The 16,990-nt window shown below is 56.3% G+C and overlaps 7 protein-coding genes across 7 annotated transcripts; all 7 read right to left on the minus strand.

Annotated features, from left to right (window-relative positions):
- Positions 1-2: 2 nt before the first annotated feature.
- Positions 3-1,016, minus strand: JKF63_05027 (uncharacterized protein; the record flags this gene model as incomplete). Its single annotated transcript, XM_067900997.1, has 1 exon — positions 3-1,016. The coding sequence occupies one exon, from the start codon at positions 1,014-1,016 to the stop codon at positions 3-5; it is 1,014 nt and encodes a 337-aa protein (XP_067757360.1).
- Positions 1,017-3,095: 2,079 nt separating this feature from the next.
- JKF63_05028 (uncharacterized protein) lies at positions 3,096-4,271 on the minus strand (the record flags this gene model as incomplete). The annotated part of the gene is made up of 1 exon (XM_067900998.1): positions 3,096-4,271. The coding sequence occupies one exon, from the start codon at positions 4,269-4,271 to the stop codon at positions 3,096-3,098; it is 1,176 nt and encodes a 391-aa protein (XP_067757361.1).
- A 1,121-nt stretch (positions 4,272-5,392) lies between these two features.
- Positions 5,393-5,686, minus strand: JKF63_05029 (uncharacterized protein; the record flags this gene model as incomplete). The annotated part of the gene is made up of 1 exon (XM_067900999.1): positions 5,393-5,686. The coding sequence occupies one exon, from the start codon at positions 5,684-5,686 to the stop codon at positions 5,393-5,395; it is 294 nt and encodes a 97-aa protein (XP_067757362.1).
- A 1,694-nt stretch (positions 5,687-7,380) lies between these two features.
- On the minus strand, positions 7,381-8,715 carry JKF63_05030 (uncharacterized protein; the record flags this gene model as incomplete). Its single annotated transcript, XM_067901000.1, has 1 exon — positions 7,381-8,715. The coding sequence occupies one exon, from the start codon at positions 8,713-8,715 to the stop codon at positions 7,381-7,383; it is 1,335 nt and encodes a 444-aa protein (XP_067757363.1).
- Positions 8,716-9,485: 770 nt separating this feature from the next.
- On the minus strand, positions 9,486-10,874 carry JKF63_05031 (uncharacterized protein; the record flags this gene model as incomplete). Its single annotated transcript, XM_067901001.1, has 1 exon — positions 9,486-10,874. One exon carries the CDS (start codon positions 10,872-10,874, stop codon positions 9,486-9,488), a length of 1,389 nt encoding a protein of 462 aa, XP_067757364.1.
- A 1,246-nt stretch (positions 10,875-12,120) lies between these two features.
- On the minus strand, positions 12,121-13,314 carry JKF63_05032 (uncharacterized protein; the record flags this gene model as incomplete). The annotated part of the gene is made up of 1 exon (XM_067901002.1): positions 12,121-13,314. The coding sequence occupies one exon, from the start codon at positions 13,312-13,314 to the stop codon at positions 12,121-12,123; it is 1,194 nt and encodes a 397-aa protein (XP_067757365.1).
- Positions 13,315-14,575: 1,261 nt separating this feature from the next.
- Positions 14,576-16,183, minus strand: JKF63_05033 (uncharacterized protein; the record flags this gene model as incomplete). The annotated part of the gene is made up of 1 exon (XM_067901003.1): positions 14,576-16,183. The coding sequence occupies one exon, from the start codon at positions 16,181-16,183 to the stop codon at positions 14,576-14,578; it is 1,608 nt and encodes a 535-aa protein (XP_067757366.1).
- Between the last annotated feature and the right edge of the window lie 807 nt (positions 16,184-16,990).

Consider the following 16,990-nt stretch of genomic DNA (forward strand, 5'->3'; position numbering starts at 1 on the left):
GCTTAGTGGCGGTGGCCGCCACCACGACGACCACCGCGACCCCCACGACCCCCACGTCCGCCGCGGCCGCCGTGCTGTGCGGCGCGCTGAGAGATCTCCTTCTCTACGCTCGCGATGAGCTCCTTCTCATCACCCTCGCTGAGCTTCGTCACCTCCGGCTGCTTGCCCTGGAGCGTCGCTTCGCGGGTTTTGAGCGAGACAACCATCTGCTCAGCTGTCTCGGCGTCCTGAAAAATGATGAGAGCCTCCTCCTTTGTCGGCATGTAGACGTAGCGCACGCCTTTCTGCTCCTCCACCGGCCACAGGCCCTTCACATCGGAGAACTTGTCGATCTCGCCGCATCCGGAGATGCGGTAGCTGCTGTTGATGGGCATGGCCGGCGTGCGAGGTGCCGCGGACGACGCCGCACCAGCGCCCTCACCGTCCTCTCGATCACGCTTGCGGTTCTTCTTTGCAGCCATCTGCCCCGCCTTATCGTCGAGGTACGCGGTCTTCATCTGGGCGCTGAGCTGTACGCCGTCGTACTGCGGCGGTGCCGCAACAAACTTTTGGGCATCCTCCTTGCTGGCGAAGACAACGAACACGGAAGGCTTCGTGCGGCTCTCCGCCGGCGCATCCTTGTTACCCCCCTGGAAGTAGCGACGCCACACCGCTAACACGGTGCCGTGAGAGCCAAAAAACTCTTGCAGTTGCTCTAGCGAGGCAGTCGCCGGCACTGGCTTCACGTACACGGTCTGCTCATCGGTTTGAATGGACTCTGGCAGGGCCTCTCGGCGGCGCACCGACAGACCATCCGTGTTCATGACGAGCTTCTCGCTTTCGGCAAGCGCCTCGGCAAGCACCTTCGGGTCCTTCGTAAGGCTGTTGAGGCGATTGAATGTGAGCAGCACCTCCAACGGAATGAAGCCCTCTGGGTCCTCGGCCATCTTCGACTTGAGAAAAACATCTTTGGCGACGTTCACATCGCTGAAGTAGAACTCCACCTGGCGGCGGATCTTGTCGGCGAGGTCAGACATGACGAGCACGGGAAACTTCGAATAGGGGAGGGACAAACAACAGCAATAATAATAATAGAGACGCGAGGAGGTGCCCTTTTTTTTTTTTTGAAGGGGGGGGGTCCAAGGCGATTCGGTGAGTTGAGGAGGGAGGTGCGGTAGTGATATCAGGACGAAGGCGGCGGTGGCAGCAGCTGAGAGTTCTACTACTAAAACACCACTCCCAAATGTGTGCAAAGAATGCGTGTGTGTGTGTGTGTGTGTGTGTGTGTGTGAATAACCAGAGAATAAAGAGGACAAGAAAAATGGAGAAATTAAAGAAAGGGTGAAGAAATAAAGTTGGCTTGTCTGCGCCGCCAAGTTGATCAGGAAGTTCTTTCTTCACCAAAGAAGGCATGTCTCGGTGTGTGCTGTACACGGTATATCGCCAGTACTCTCCCTGCTGAAGGTACAGACAACTCTGCCCCTGCCCCTCTCCCCGCTCCCTCCCTCCCTCCCTCCCGATAACAGCGTGCCGGTCAGCGTGTTTTCGTGTGGGCGCTCGCACGCGTCAGTGTACTTTCAAGACTCCTGGCATCGCTCCTTCCCACCCTCACCTCTGTGCGCTTCACTTGAACTGAGAGGGGTGACTGGCTCTGCTTGGCTCCATACATGTGAGGGTTAACTCCGTGATCGATATTGCTGAGGATGTATAGCGCATGGGGTTTTTACGTGTAAATTATTTGTGACTGAATGCAATGAAGGAGCGCTTCGAGGGTAAGAGAGGCACAGGGGTGTGAGGGAAACAGGGGAGGGGGGAAGAAAGAGAGACGGCGAGAACCATGCCCAGACACGAACGTGTGCAAAAAAGAAAGAGCCACGGACACTGATGCAGGCGCTTCAAGAAAACAGAAATCAAGCCACACACACACACGTAGATATGCACAACACCTCCCGCGTCATCCAACCTTTTACTTTTCACGCACTCCCTAAAAAAAAAACCACGGGCACCACGTCACACTGCGTGTCTCTCTTTTATATAAACACACAGCCCTCCACCAATGAAGAAAATAAGAATAAAAACAAAAAAGAGAGCACCGAGCGTTTAACTTCGTTGCTTTCGCCTTGTATAATTTTGTGTGTGTGTATGTGTGTGTGTGTGTGTATGTGTGTGTGTGTGTGTGTCCTCTTCACTCTTAATCTCCACTGTATTTCTTTCTCCCTTATCTTTCTGCTCGTTCTCTCAGAGTGAGTGCGCGGGGGAGGAGAGAGGCAGGAGGAAGAGCGAAGACATGTGCGGAGCATCCGTAAAGGTGAATTAGAGGGGTGGTGCTCGTCGCCGTGGATGTCCAGGATGGACACACAGGGAAAGAGAGAGCGAGACGGGGGCGGGGGCGGGGGCGGGGAGTAAGCAGGCGGTCAAGCCGCAAGCAGAGAGAGGGAGAGAGAGTGTGTGTATGCTTTTTTTTTCTGATTGGCCCTTTGGAAACCGTTTTTGAAAAAAAAAACGGCTTCTTCCCATCGCCACGATTGCGGTTGCCGCGTACCAAATTCATGTCGACTAGTAACGCCAATGATCGAAGCACGACGCGAAAACACGGCACGGCTGCACTGCACTGTACTTCAGCCCCCGTGCCATGATGTTGGTGAAAGTAGTGAAGAAGGCGGACTAAGGTTGGGTGTCAGATGCCTCAGCAACCCGCCGTTGTGACACTCAGGCGCATCCTCTCTTTGTTGCAGGAGGAGGCTTTATAGGAGTTGAACAGAGGAGTTGTTGGAGTAAGAATAAAAGATGATCTCCCACAGATCCTTTGCCCACTCATCCCTCCCCTCCTCTTCCGCAATCCCTCTGTATTCACCATCCTACACACGTACAGCTTCGCCGCCCCCCCCACCTCCCACACACACACATACACATACACATACATGGGACCACAAAACTTCGTGTCCTTCCTCGGTGACATGCACAGAAAAACTGTGAATGAAAAAGACGGGTAGGCATGCCCATGTGCTGGAGGACGTTGCCTCCATTGAGGTTGTGATCCTCCCTCCGCCTTTTGGTCAATCCGTCGATGAGGCCGTGCTTGGCAGACCCACAAATGAGTGCTCCACGTCCCCTCTTCACTTGGCCGCCTTCTTCGCCGCCGGTTTCGGAACGTACATAGAGGAGATGAGTTTCTTCAGCAGGGCCGTGTCACTGACGCTCTTGTACACAGGGGCAGGCTTGAGAACAACATTGTAGATGCCTCCGCATACCCCCAACGCCGGGGCAGCGGACTTGGCAGATGTCTTACTCTCGTATCCAGCGCCGGCAGAGGCTGTGTCCTTGCGCTGCATCGCGTCCGCCGGTGCGGCGTCATTGTAGTCGTAGCCGGGTTGGCCAGCAAAGTCGGACTTGACGAAGCGGCCACCCTTGCCGGAGGGAGAAACCCCAGCGAGTGCGGCGCGTTTTAGACCTGCAGCGATGCGCATCACGCTGGGGCCACTCGCCGCCACCGCCGCGTCGATAGAGCCACCGTAGTGCTTGACAGGTGAAGCCGCAGCATGAGCAGAGGGGGTTGCAGAGGCAGTAGAAGGGGACGCAGCGACAGCGGGCGGCCCGCCAACAGCATCCTCGGGGTAGTAGTTCGCAACCTTCTCCACATCAACAGCGTCGCCCACCATGACCGCGATCGTCTTGGCCACCGGGGCCGACTGGCCATCCCGACAGTAAATCTTGGCGAGGTAGCCAGCGTCGAAGGTATTTGTGTAGTCCACTACTGCCTTGTCCGTCTGGATGGTGCAGAACACCTCGTTCTCCTTCACAAGGTCACCGACGCGCTTCTTCCACTCCACAATCGTGCCTGACTCCATCGACGGTGAGAGAGCCGGCATGAAGATGGGCTCGCAGCTCACACCTTCTGGAGCCTGGGCTGATACAGCGCCACCAGCGGCGGAAGGAGCTGCAGCGACGGCAGGCGCGCTCGCCTCCATGGCGGGCTCCTCCCCTTCTGGCGTGAACTCGTCCGCCTTGCTAACATCGGCAGCTTCGCCCACCATGACCGCGATCGTCTTGGCCACCGGGGCCGACTGGCCATCCCGACAGTAAATCTTGGCGAGGTAGCCAGCGTCGAAGGTATTCGTGTAGTCCACTACTGCCTTGTCCGTCTGGATGGTGCAGAACACCTCGTTCTCCTTCACAAGGTCACCGACGCGCTTCTTCCACTCCACAATTGTGCCTGACTCCATCGACGGTGAGAGAGCCGGCATGAAGATGGGCTCGAAGTTCACGAGCCACAGCAGAGTCCGGCGCATCATTCTTTCTGATTGTTCTCGGTGTGTGTGTGTGTATGTGTGTGTATGTGTGTGTGTATGTGTATGTGACAAAAAAAAAACAACTGGCGATGAGACAACGAAATGTTCCACAGACTGAGACAGAAGGTGGCAAGTCGTATGTGTGTGTGTGTGTGTGTGTGTGTGTGTGTGTGTAGGTGTTCGGCAGCGGGGGAGGGAGAAGAAATACAAAAGAGTGCGCGCTACATCAGAGAAGAGAGCAGCAAGCATGTCGACGATATATCCTCACGGGGAGACCTTTACTCACGCAAAACTCTTCAGGCGGGAAAGAGAGACTCACAAGCACACAGAACAGCACAGGACGGTAGATATCAGCTGCAACGTTCAACCCACTGCAACATATGTGTTTTCCCTCCTGTGCGAGTATGTGTGCCAGTGGGTATGATCGTCGTAGCCTCGGGGGGGGGGGGGGGATGAAAGGTTGCAGGTGCCAATGCAACTCCTCAATACAGTTGACTGTCCCGCATGTTCGCATCTCCCCCCTTCTCCCTCCTTCAATGCATCCCTCCCCTCCCCTCCCCAAAATATATATATATATATATATCCTTCGTTTCACCATTAAATAGACTACGGCTCCGATTGGGGGGGGGGGGGGGAGGGCATGAAGGTATACGCGACGATACGCCCCCAAGAAGCGATGAAAGAGGCAGTGAAGCGATCGTTCCAAGGGGGAGACACACACGCAAATGCAAGCAATTCAAAAAAAAAGGGAGGGGAGAAAGGAGAGAGTTGCAGCAACAATTCTTTATTTTTCCTGTTCGTGCCGAAGATCCCCAGATGGGAGGGAAGAGAGGAAAAGAGCGGAGAGGAGCGGAGAGGAGCGGAGAGGAGCGGAGAGGAGCGGAGAGGAGCGGAACAACTATAGTGGGGGACGATCACGAAAATAACGATGAATGAGAGCTGACACACACACACACATGTATATTTTTGTATGTATTCGCACGTATGCGCAGAGGATGCGATGACCCCTCCTTCCCCCTTCCCCCTTCCTCCTCTTCTCTCTACACCGTCCGAACAACTCAGCTCTAAGTGTTCTCTCATTTTTTGTTGCGCGCCTCTAACTCTCCTCCTCCTCTTTTTTCCTCTCAAATAGCCAGAAGAAGTATAATGACGACGACTAAGAGCAACACCACCGAGTAGAAACCACGATTCTCGCTTTCTTTGAGCAGCTGGATAACGTTTTGATTTTGCCGCCGGCTCTCGTCTGCTGTGTGGACCACATTGCCGTGCAGGCGATCTAACATATCGTCTTGCTCGCCGAGGTCGTTACCGATCTGAATGGCGTAGTGTCGTGTGTTCATCACGGACGCGTGCAGCTGATCGAGCAGACGGTCCTGCGTGCGCAGGTCGTCCTGCTGGACAAATGCGTACTCCGTCATTCGAAAATAGCGAAGGGAATTTGACTAGAACAGCGCGCACGTGGGGCCGTGAAAGGAGAGAAGAGAGGAGAGAGGGAGGGGGGGAGAGATGGCACACGGAGAGAACGACGAAGAGCCAGTTGCGCATATGCGGTACTTCCCTGAGTGTGGAGGGGATGTTTCCGAGGTGTTATAGAATTTGCATATGTGCGTGTGTGTGTGTGTGTGTGTGTCAGGGGAAGGAAGTGGAGGGGAGGGGAGGGAATGGGGGGGGATAGTGATGAGAATGGCGCAAGTGAAGAAAGCAAGGAGAGAAGTAACAGCGCATGAGAAAAGGGTAAGAGGAAGAGGGGGGGAGGGTCTGCCGCTCCGGTCTCTCTCTCTCTCTCTGTCTGTCTCTGGAAAGAGGCACGCACACAGACACATCCATGTGGGCTGGAGACTGGCATATCTGCATAGTGTAAACTGTGAGGAGACATGCAAGTTGAAGTAACCAAATGGGGTGCCCGCGTATGCTGCCCCACCTCGCCATCACTGCCACTCAGCCGTCTCTCCTCTCATAACCCCACCCCCCCCTCCATCCCTGCTCCCCCCCCCAAATGCCACACATCCGGGGAGAAGAGGGTAGTAGTCATGACTGGGGAGAAGGGGATATGATGACGTGATGAGCCTTGAAGGAAAAGAGGTGCGCACACAAAGGAGGATGGGAGAGGCAGTGGATCAGAAGCGGAGGAAGGGGAAAGACGCGCAAGAAGAGGAGCAGCACTGGTGCCAAGTTTTCACATCGAATAGTTTTGGGCGTAGAGCAATTCGTGACGGATAAAGACAGTCGAAGTCGTAGTGATACACGGGTGAAAAAAAAAATTAACATTTTTTTTAAGTGTGCGTGTGTACGTGTGTGTGTGAGGGGGGAGGGAGAAAAACAAAGAGTTGACAGAAAGCAGAAAGAGAAAGAAGGGAAAGGAAAGCAGATGCATCAGTTCATGTACACGCACACAGGCCGAAGGCTGCACCTCCCCTTCTCCTAACTGTCGCCGCTTTTTTACTCTCAAAGTGGATTAAAAAATGTTTGTACGACACTGTATGCGGATGCGCGTGTCGGTCAATCCCCCCACCCCCTTTTCCTTGAGCCAAGTACCCAGTCGAGCCATGTGCGCGCACTTTGCGTCCCTCAACATTGGATTAAACGAGGCTGCGGGTAGCCGTAGAAAAAAAAAGGGGGAGAGAGAGAAGGGCGACACCGCTTCTATATGACTGCAGCCGGTTGTTGGCAGCTTCGGGTAGCACAGTTGCGTCATCCATGCAGATGCAGCGCACGTGGATATCAGGAGCAGCATCTCTGCACAGAAGTCTATGAGGAAAAAAATTGAACTGAAAATCATCTTCGACTGAGTCCCCCCCCGCGTGTATACGTGATGAGAGAGAGCAGCTGAGAGCAGACGATCTTGACAACACCGTAGCCCTTCTCTCTTTTTTTCCAGCCGGGCATGCGTATCGCCTACTTGGTGACAATGGGTTATATGATCACACCACATTCACAGTCGGCGTTTGCGTCGCGCTATAAAATGGGAGAGTGCGTCAAGGAAACAAAGAAAAGGGGAGGGGGGTTGACCAACACGCACACACTCGTTATCATGCCTGCAGCTGAAGCCCCCTCCCCCCTCCCCTCCCTCCCCCCCCTCTCTCTCTGGGTACCACGAGGTAATGTAGATGACCTAGCCTCGCATATAGAAGAAGCTTTTCTGACGCCGTGTCTTGCGCATCCACTCCTCTGCCGCGATGGGCAACCACTCTTCCATGAGGAGCTGTACGCCACGCGGCTGCACCTTGGTGGACCTCTTCGCCTTGGAACTGCCGCGTCTATGGTGACTTGTGGGTGACGCAGGCAATACGCTCAAGGCCTGCTCCATCGCGCGGAGACTGGCCTCGGCAAACCTGCGGAAGGCACTCTGCTCAGCCTTGGACAGCTGAAGCTCCTCCGTGAACGCAGCCAGGGCAGCCTTGTCCCCTGCACGAGAAGGGGGCTGAGACCGCATTCGGATTAGAGGTGCCTCGGACTGCAATGGCGAAGAGGAGATGACACTGTGGCTGGTACAATGGTTGCCACACGTGGCAGCTTTCGAGAGACCCTTCACACTCATCTCACTGGGCAGCAGAGTGGAGGGCTGTGTAGCCACAGCTGCCTGTTCTGACACGGATGACGAGAAAGAATTGGATGTGTTTGCTGCTGCTGCCGTCGTCCCTCTACGTCCCACTTGGAGCCGCTTGCCGGCGGAACGGACTGCTCGGGGAACCGGAGTCCCCCCTGTCGCCGCCACTGAAGCCTTGGGCTGACACCCACGCCCACCTCGAGGCGGTGGTCGAGGGGCACACACATGTCCACGTGCGGAGGAGAATGCGGTGCTCCTCTCAGTTACCTTCAGCCTCCGCCTAAGTTTTCCAGCGTCGATCGCGGTGGGCGATGCCACTGTCGCGCTTGCGGCATCGTCCACCACATCTGCGGGGCGAGACGGTAGGTGTGCTCGAAAGATGGCGGCAAGCTCATTGTAGGCCTCTTTCTTGCGCGGCGGCACAATGAACCAGGTACTGGAGAGGTCCGCGATGAGGATGGGGAGAGGGACGTCGAGTCGGTTCGGGTCCGCCGCGAGACAGCCCATGACGTACACCGTGAATCCGCTCACCTGCTCTGAAGGGATGCCATACGCAAGAAAGACATCCACAGACGGTGGAGAGACGAGCTGGGCGACCGCCATCAAGTCCGTGTTCGTGAGGTACTTGAGATGTTCGCGAGTGCCTTTGAGGACTTGTTGCTTGAGTCGCCCCCGGAATTGTTCCTCCGCTATCATCAATCGCCGGACGTGCGTCTCGTGGGCGACGATCTCGCGCGCCCACCGCCGCTGTGCTGCCTTCATGGAACGCAGATAAACATCAAGTTCTCCGACAGCCTGCTTACCCAAAGCGGAATTCGCGCTAGTGAACACAACGCCGCCTCTCGGCTTGGCGACGGCAGGGCCCGCAGCCCTCGCCAGGTGGTGGGCACTACGGCGCATCGTTTCAATGTGCAGAGACGGTTGGTGCGCGCAGAAAGTGATTCTATGAGCCCCCTCTCCCCCCTCCCCTCTCGTTCAATCCGTATGCGTTTGCTGTGGATATGGAAGAGGGAGGAGGGAGGAGGAGGGAGGAGAAGGGGGGGGGGAGGCGGATCGTGGCGGGGAGAGAGAGAGGAAGGCCACTCAAGTCAGGCGATTCCACACCGAAACAGACACACGACCACGTTTGGCTAGTGTGGTCAATATTCTTTCGACTGTGGGCTGCTGAACAAAATATGTCGAATGATCAAAGGCAAGCAGATGAGGGAAGAGGGGATGGTGGCGGTAGGAGAGTGGAGGCCAAACTGCGTTGCAGATCCCTTGTCGCCGTAACGATGAGGGGCAAGGCACATTAAGGAGAGCGGGGAACGGCAGAGCGATAATGAGAGAGAACGGGCAAGAAAGACGCGAGATCTCTCCGCCATCCATCCATCCACCCACCCCGTAATGCACACCTGTGCATACACACACGCGCAGATGTCTTTGGTGCGCCTCGCCCAGAGTGTAGAGTGAAACCGTCAGCTGGGTGGGCCACGCCGGCACCCCACACACACACACACATACACACACACACACACACCGGTTCGTTCAACTTATGTCATTCCTGAACAACTTGAGGCCTGACGCCACTGGATGTGCCCACACGCAAGGCGTAGATGTAAGCCACATCAGCGTATGCGAGCACTATATTCATGACCTTGTCCAACAGCTTTGCACTTGACACCCAGACTCTAGACCCCCTCGCGGGCCCGCTTGCGGTCCCTATCCGTGATACCACGGCTGGCATACTGCGGGATATCGGCCATGTCCTGAGCGCTCACCCACTCTTCGTTGCGAGGGAAGTGCAGCCGCACCGCGCCACCCTGCATCTGCTGTGCTGGCGGGATGCGAAACGGACGCTGGGCATTCAGTTCAGCTTTGGGATAATAAGACGTGTAAAAGGCAGTGTTAGTGCTGCCCCCCGCAGGCCCACCGTGCCCTGTCTTGCGCTGGAGGGTGCCGAAGCCAGGGCCGCGTTGACCAAGCGGCTGTTTCGCGTAGATGTCCGAGAAGATAGGACTCGCGTAGCGGACGACCGCTGTGGCGGCGCTGTGGTGAGCGCCTGTACCAGCGACACCGCCAGCGGCGGAAGATCCTCCTGTGCTGAGGCCGGCCGCTCCTTTGCCACTTGGAGTGTTTAGCTGGTCTAGCAGCTTGCTTAGCGCCTGCCTGGCGTGCCCGCTCGTCGCCGGTTCAGCCTCATCCTTGACACCCGCGCCGGCCGCGGGGTTGGTGCTCGACGCCGACGCCGCCATCGTCAACTCGCGCCGCAGCTCCTTCAGCAAATTCTCAAAAAACGCGAAGGATGTGCGAGACGGCGCGTGGAAGTGCTGCGAACGCACGAGCTCGATGTACAGAGAAGCCCGTGCAGGCTGCAGACTCTCCAGTGCGGAGAGACACGACTGCAATGTCGACTGAAAGGCCCGCGCCTGAGCTGCTGTGAAAGATGAGGTCGATTCCGCATGTGAAGTGGGAAGAGAGGCCGCGGTAGTGGTGGTCGCGGTGACGGCGGAGGACGTCGACGCCTGTCCGCTTGATGCGGCTGGCGCTGCGTCCGCTGAAGGGGGAGTGGAGGACGACACTGCCGCGTTTGTTGCGCTGCCTGAAACACTTGCCGCACTCGGCGCATCCACTTTCTTCGTCATGACCCTCCCCGTCTCCATTGCGGTCAGCAAATCGGTGATCAATGGCTCGGGAACTAGCTGGCGCTGCTTCCATCGGCGCACCAGGCGCAGACACTTATCCCGCCACACCGGCTGGCCTGCCCCGTAGACAGACGTGAAGGCGGAAGGAGCCAAGGTCCAAAACTCAGCGAGGACTGCCGCCAACGCCTGATCGACCTCACTCGCCGTGGATGGTGATGCGGAGGAGGTACGTACGAGTGTGGCGTCCAACAGACACAGTACAGGAAAGCATGATTCGACCCTGTCACTCGTGAAACGCTGCGCCATGGCGACGGCGATGCGGTGAGGCACGACATGTCCTTGCAATACGGCCGCACTAGCCGCGTCCTGCGCGTGTACAATCTTTTCCTTGGACTCCCGCTGCAGCTCATCTAGAGTGACCTGAAACACCTCCATGACCAATATCCATAACAGCCCTTGTCGCCGCTGCTAATATGCTGCTGCTGCCGCAGGGAAGGGGGGGTGCAAGCGTCACGCACAGAGGCATACAAAATATACACAATTCGAAAAGGGGGAATGGGAGAAAGAGAGATGATGGTAATCCTGAATATATCAAAGGAGAATGGAGAGTTGCACGCGCGTGAATCTCTAGTGGGGCGCACACGCATGGGTGCCACCACGGGGCAACAGGCAGGACCTTGCCTGGAGCATACAAGAGAGCGAGAGTGAGAGCGAGAGTAGTTAAACCTCTTCCCCCATTATCCTCGCATGTATATTCTCTATCGGTACTGATCCTTTTTTTTTAAAGGTCAATCATGCATTGATGTGCGTGTGCGGCGGCAGAGCCACAATACAACAGGTCAATCAATCGTGCACGAAAAGAGAAAAAAAACAGAGAAACACCGGAAAAACTAAAAACAGTGAGACAATGGCGACCGGGAAGCCTTTTACAAGGAGATGTCACGAAAAACGTAGTGATACACCCCTCAGCGCTATGCGCGATCACCACCACCACCACCACCACCACCAGCTAGACTGCCCTCGTTGACTTCTCTCGCTTCTTCTCACATCATCGTTTGCATAAAAACGCCGAGACACACACAAAACAGACACACACAAAAAAAAAGAATTGCAAAAATAACTATTATTACTATCAAACGAAAAATAAAAAGCCTCTCGGCGCTCAGCCACCGCCCCGCCTGCGCCCTCGTGGGCTACTTGGAGGGCTGTGCTCTGTTTTGTGTGTGTGTGCGTGTGTCTCTTTTGTATTGAGTTTTGTGTGCCTGGGTGCGCATCGCGCTCGGTCAGGAATATTTTTTTTGCTGCGCAGGTGCTGAAGAAGCGAGCTCGGAGTGCAGCTGCAGCAGCAGCATAAAAAAGGGGGTGAGGGGAGAGGGGGTAGAAGGAATGGTCGCCGCTGCAGCCTCTTTTTCGGGTGTGGGTGAGCACCACGGGGGTACGGAAGAAAAACAAGGGAGGAGGGGGGAGGGTCCAGGAGTGGAGGGGGGGAAGGGGGGTTGTCGTAACAGAGAAAGACACTGAGAAAGAGAGGGGACTGAAAAAAAAGGGGGGGGGTAGTAATGCACCTGGTGGGTGCAGACACACATGCGATCAGTGCAAAGCACAGTTGACAACGCCAGTCACACACCCACCCACCTCCCCCCTTTTTACCTTCTCTTCTTCCAAAGCCCTTTATCGTTTGTCAGCGCAGTCGTCGCCCGTGGGAGAGGTACTCATACACGCGCTCATCACGATCACGCTTTCGGTGCGTGTTCGTTTGTGTTTTGGTAACAGAAGGTGAAACAGGGGTAGCAGCTCTGTTGTCTTGATCAGTGACACACCGTCCGATGTGCCCCCCGTGTGAAGATATGCCCGCACACACGGATGCACACAGTGACAGAGGCGGTGAGGGCGGCGGAAGCCCCTCGCGAGAAGTCGCAAGCTCCTCCGTCCGAGGGAGACGTAACGGGGGTGCAGAGTCGGCCAGTTCCATCTCAGCGACACCGTGGTCCTCCTCCTCCGCCAACATGCTCTTCTCGTGCTGGTGCATGGCCGCCACCACACAGTCATTTGATGTGCGCTTGCGCTCAGCGTATTTAGTGATCCCGGGCGGAGCAGACGGGTACCACGTGAGCGCTAACGGCGGCGGTGCGAAAACGTCGTCAGCAGTGAGCTGCGCGAGAAACCTAGACTGCCGCCCCTCAGCAGACGCGGTGCACAGTGCCTGTAGTGTATGTGGGGAAAGAGGTGAACGGGGTTCACCGCGGCGTTGCTGCTGCTGCTGTCGGGCAAGAGCTGCTGTGATAGGATCCGCAGCTAGTCCTAAGTTCAAGGACACCCCGGCGGCGGCGGCGGCAACAGCGGGATGAACATGCAAGCGCCAAGCGTCGCAGTGTGCGCCACATTGCTCGATCTGCGCAGCATCTCGGTTGGCGGCCTCGTCTTCCTCAGCGCCGACGCGGCCGCCGCCGCCGACATCGGCAGCGATGCTGCTGCTGTTGACCGCTTCGGGAACGGCGACTACGGTCTCCTCGCTCTCCAGCATTGATAAAGGTGGAGACGGGTGCAGAAGGCCAATGAGGTGTTGCGAATTCCGGAGGAGATCGTCGTGAGTGCCACTAATGGGCGACCCAGTCACGATTCCAGGCGGTGCCCCACTGGTCACACCGTTGCCCGACGCCGACGTCTCTAGTGGGTAGCACAGAGAAGCTTCTTGGTGGGGGTAGTCGCTATTCGCAAAACTGAGAGGTCGTGCATGAGCTGCTGCTGCTGCTGCTTCTGTGTGGTACGCTCTTTGCTGCGGCACCATGTCCGTCAACGTGTATGCATCATCGCCACTGTCTGGTATGGCGGACGACTCCAGGAAGTAACCGCTGAAGGGCACAAACGACGCCATTCAACAAGGGAAACCTCGGGTCTCTCCCCCTGCGTGAACGTCGCTGTAGTGCTGAGTGACCCCCTGTACAGTTGAGGGGGGGGGGAGGGGGGAGGAGGAGGGGGGAGAAAGAGGTGGCAAAATATTGCTCCGATACACCTCAGTCTCCCCTTCTCTCTCTTTCTCTGCAGCTTTGCCTTTCTACTGTCTACTCCACAGCACGTCACGGACAAAGATCCCGAAAAAAAAAAACGGGAGATGCCTATCCTGTGAGTCGGGATGATCCTGACCATAACGTGCGCCATGGGACACAGTGAGGCGAGCATTGTCGAGTGCACATGCAGTCATGTGTGTGTGTGTGTGTGTGAGTTTACATGTGAAAGAAAAGAATAAGAGAACGAGAGGAGGAGAAGAGGAGAGGAGAGAATGTGTGGCTGTGGTGAGCGCGCGTGTATCGCGAACCAAAGAGGATTCGGCACCCCCCTCAAAAACAAAAAAAAAAACACCAGACGCGTTCGACCTGGATCGGGCCCGCGCCGGAGAAGTGCGTCGCTCATCACTGCCTGTTTCTGGATCGATGTGTGTAGGAGGAGGAGGAGGAGGGGGGGGGGGCGTCTTGGCCGTAACATAGCCAACACAATGGATCAGAGCCTCCACCCTCTCCGTGATGAGGTGTGCCAACGTTACATCAGAGGACTTGTACCAACGGTTAGTTGAGACCTCTACTTCGTGGTCGGCTGCTGCTCCTCGCTTTCGAGTGACGCTCACTCCCCCTCTGCGTTCACCACGACGATAAACCCTCGCTTACGACAGCATTGAGCAGTGCCCCAAACACTCGCATAGATGCCTGCGACCTCTCATGAGTCGTTCTTCACGCCAGACACAGCATCTGTACGCCGTGTCCAAGCCAGTGCAGGAGACAAAAAAACAAGTGCACCCCTCGACCAAGCCACGCGCCTGCTCGTGGATCCCCATGAAGAGAGCCCGTTGGAGCAGACCACACACTTTGCGAAACATATATATAGTTTATATAATCTGAAGAGGTGGTCCACTGGTGAAACGTCATTGATCCGTCATGAACGTCTTTCATTGATGTGTGTACTCCAAAAACCCGAAAAGCTGTCGTGATATCCTCCTCCCCCCCCCCTTCTCTTTCGCTTTCATGTGCAGACAAAACTTTATATACCCCCCACCCACCCATCCACCCGTGTGTCAGAGCGGACTCACACCGGCTTTATCGCATAAACCCCCCTGAAACAAATGTAATAACACTACATCCGCTTCACGGCGTTGGGGGGTGTGTGAACAAGGTATATGGACCACCTTCGGGCGAGCGCACCTCTTCGAGTACGGCCGTGAACGCCTCACGAGACGCCGTGCCACAAAACAGTACGACTGGCATCTGAGTTGAAGACATCGGCCCGCTTCCGCCTTTGGATTTGGGGGACTCGCCATCCTCTACGGAAGAGCCCTCTGCTGGTTGGGCTGCCGCTGCCGGACTTGCCTCGTTGTGTGCCCTACCCGCCGCCACTGTCTCAAGGAGTGCAGCCAGAAGATGCTCCGGCCCCAACAACGCGTCCACCAGCACATCCTCAACGAGGGCAGAAGGCCCCGCAGCCTCAATGCAAGTCCGCGCGTACGCCTCATGAGACTCGGGCGCAATACCAGCACGTATGAGGAGCTTGATGGTGACATCGCCACCCCGCATGGGGTGCTGCTTGAGCAGCGCCCCCAGATCAGCCGCTGAGAGTGAGGTGCAGTCCACGATGGCCAGAAGGCGCTGATGGCTTTCGGTGGCCCGCACACGCACGTAGCTCTCGAGGTGAAAGGCGCCGCGCAGCTCTGGATCCTTGGCGAATGTCTCCTGCCATGTGCACGGCCGCCCATCGGCCAGACCCGAATTGTTTAACAACAACGGCGCCACCTCGTCGACATCAGTCCACACCGGCAGCTGGTGGCCGCGACCAAGTATGTGCAGGGCGTGCTGAACGGCAGCACACGCACTGTAGCCGTCTGTGGCACCAGAGAGAGCTTGCGGTTGGCTCGATCCATCCGGCAATGCCCGCCATGTCACAGAAACGCTGTTGTGTCCCGTACGGTGATACAAAGCTTCACCCGTCACGGCAGATCGCGTCATGGTTACCGTACGACTGAAGTGTCTGTGGACAAACTGCGCAAAGGAATCGACGCCGCTGTACTGTGTCGACCACGCAGGGGTATACCTCGCCAAGATTGGCCAGCCTCCACGCAAGCACGCGTGCAGCTCGGGCTCCGACCATCCCTCGTACGGAATGCGAGACGCAACGTGGTCGAGGACAGAAGCCCAGTCAAGTGGTACGACACCCCTCACACGCCCCTTCGTGTTGCATCCGCTCCCCCCTTCAGCGACAATCCATGTGAAGTAGCAGTGAAGTCGCAGCGTTTGCCAGACGGTCGACCGCCACAGAGATGAAGTAGGCAAGAGTGGACGCCCTCCCTCTGCACTGGCCACCTTCGTCTCCAGAAAGCCCAAGTGTTTCCCAAAGACTTCCTCAATCTTTGCCACCGGCACTGCCCCATGCCCGGCCGCTAGGCGCAGTAGTCGCAACATCTCCTGCTTGTTGCCAGTGACACGCCGAGTAACATCATTCGGGACGTCGTCACTTGCTAAGGAATCGGTCGTCGTGGACGTGGCGGTATGCCGACGCGGGGTGTGGAGGGGAGTAACAGCTTGAGATGGGGAGACTCGACTGGAAGACGGCACAGAAGACGAAAGGCGGTGGTCCAATGACGGCGACAGCGCGGAAGTCAACGTGAAGATCCTTCGGCGAACAGTGAATGGGGAGTCACAAACGTGACCTGCCAAAGCACGTGTGGACGTCGCCGCTGGGGTAGTCCTACGCAGAAACATGGCGAAGGCAACGAAAACACTCGTGTGTGTATGTGTGGCGTGTGGTGTGTACGTATGTGTGTACGACTCTGTGTCGCTCTAGTAGCCGCTGGTGGTCTCTTCAAAGAGACACATACGCAGAGACAGACGGCAGGCTTGGGGGGAGGGGGGAGCTGCTAGTCAAATGCCGAGTAAGTGTGTGCAGTGAGCTCACAGACAAACAAGGACACAGAATGCAGAAAAAAAAATGGGGGAGAGGCGGGTAAGCACAGAAGAATGCTGCTTATAAAAACATGCGAAGGCGGAGGAGGCGCCCATGTTGACAATGGATGTTTGTGACCACACGGGGGTTAGCACTGCGAGGCGCTAGACCAGGAAGAGAGACAGCCACAACACTCATACACACGCACACACGCACACATACATGCGCATGCACCTCATGGTGGCCATCTGTCACAGAATGTGCATCAGCCTCTCAGGGTGCACGTGTAGAACCGTTTCGGCAACAGTGTAATACTTTCCTACACACCGACAGGCATCTCGTGTGCCTCCGTTGTTGCTGCTTCTGTTTTTGTTGATGATTAGATACAGATATACACACACACATATATATATAGATATATAGATAGATATATCTACTCTCTCTCTTTCACTTGCCCCACGTGCGGCGTTGCTCCATGAATGGATATACAATGAGATCGAGACGTAAAGAACAGAGTTAAATTCACGTGTGTGTGTGTGTGTGTTAGAGGTCCAAACGACTTTAAACGGCGCATCGCTATCGTTTCGCTGCTGTGGGCAGGGCAGGGGAGGGGAGGGGAGGAAGGG

This window comes from Porcisia hertigi, chromosome 21 (assembly GCF_017918235.1).
Source record: "Porcisia hertigi strain C119 chromosome 21, whole genome shotgun sequence".
NCBI classification, from domain to species: Eukaryota; Euglenozoa; class Kinetoplastea; order Trypanosomatida; family Trypanosomatidae; genus Porcisia; species Porcisia hertigi.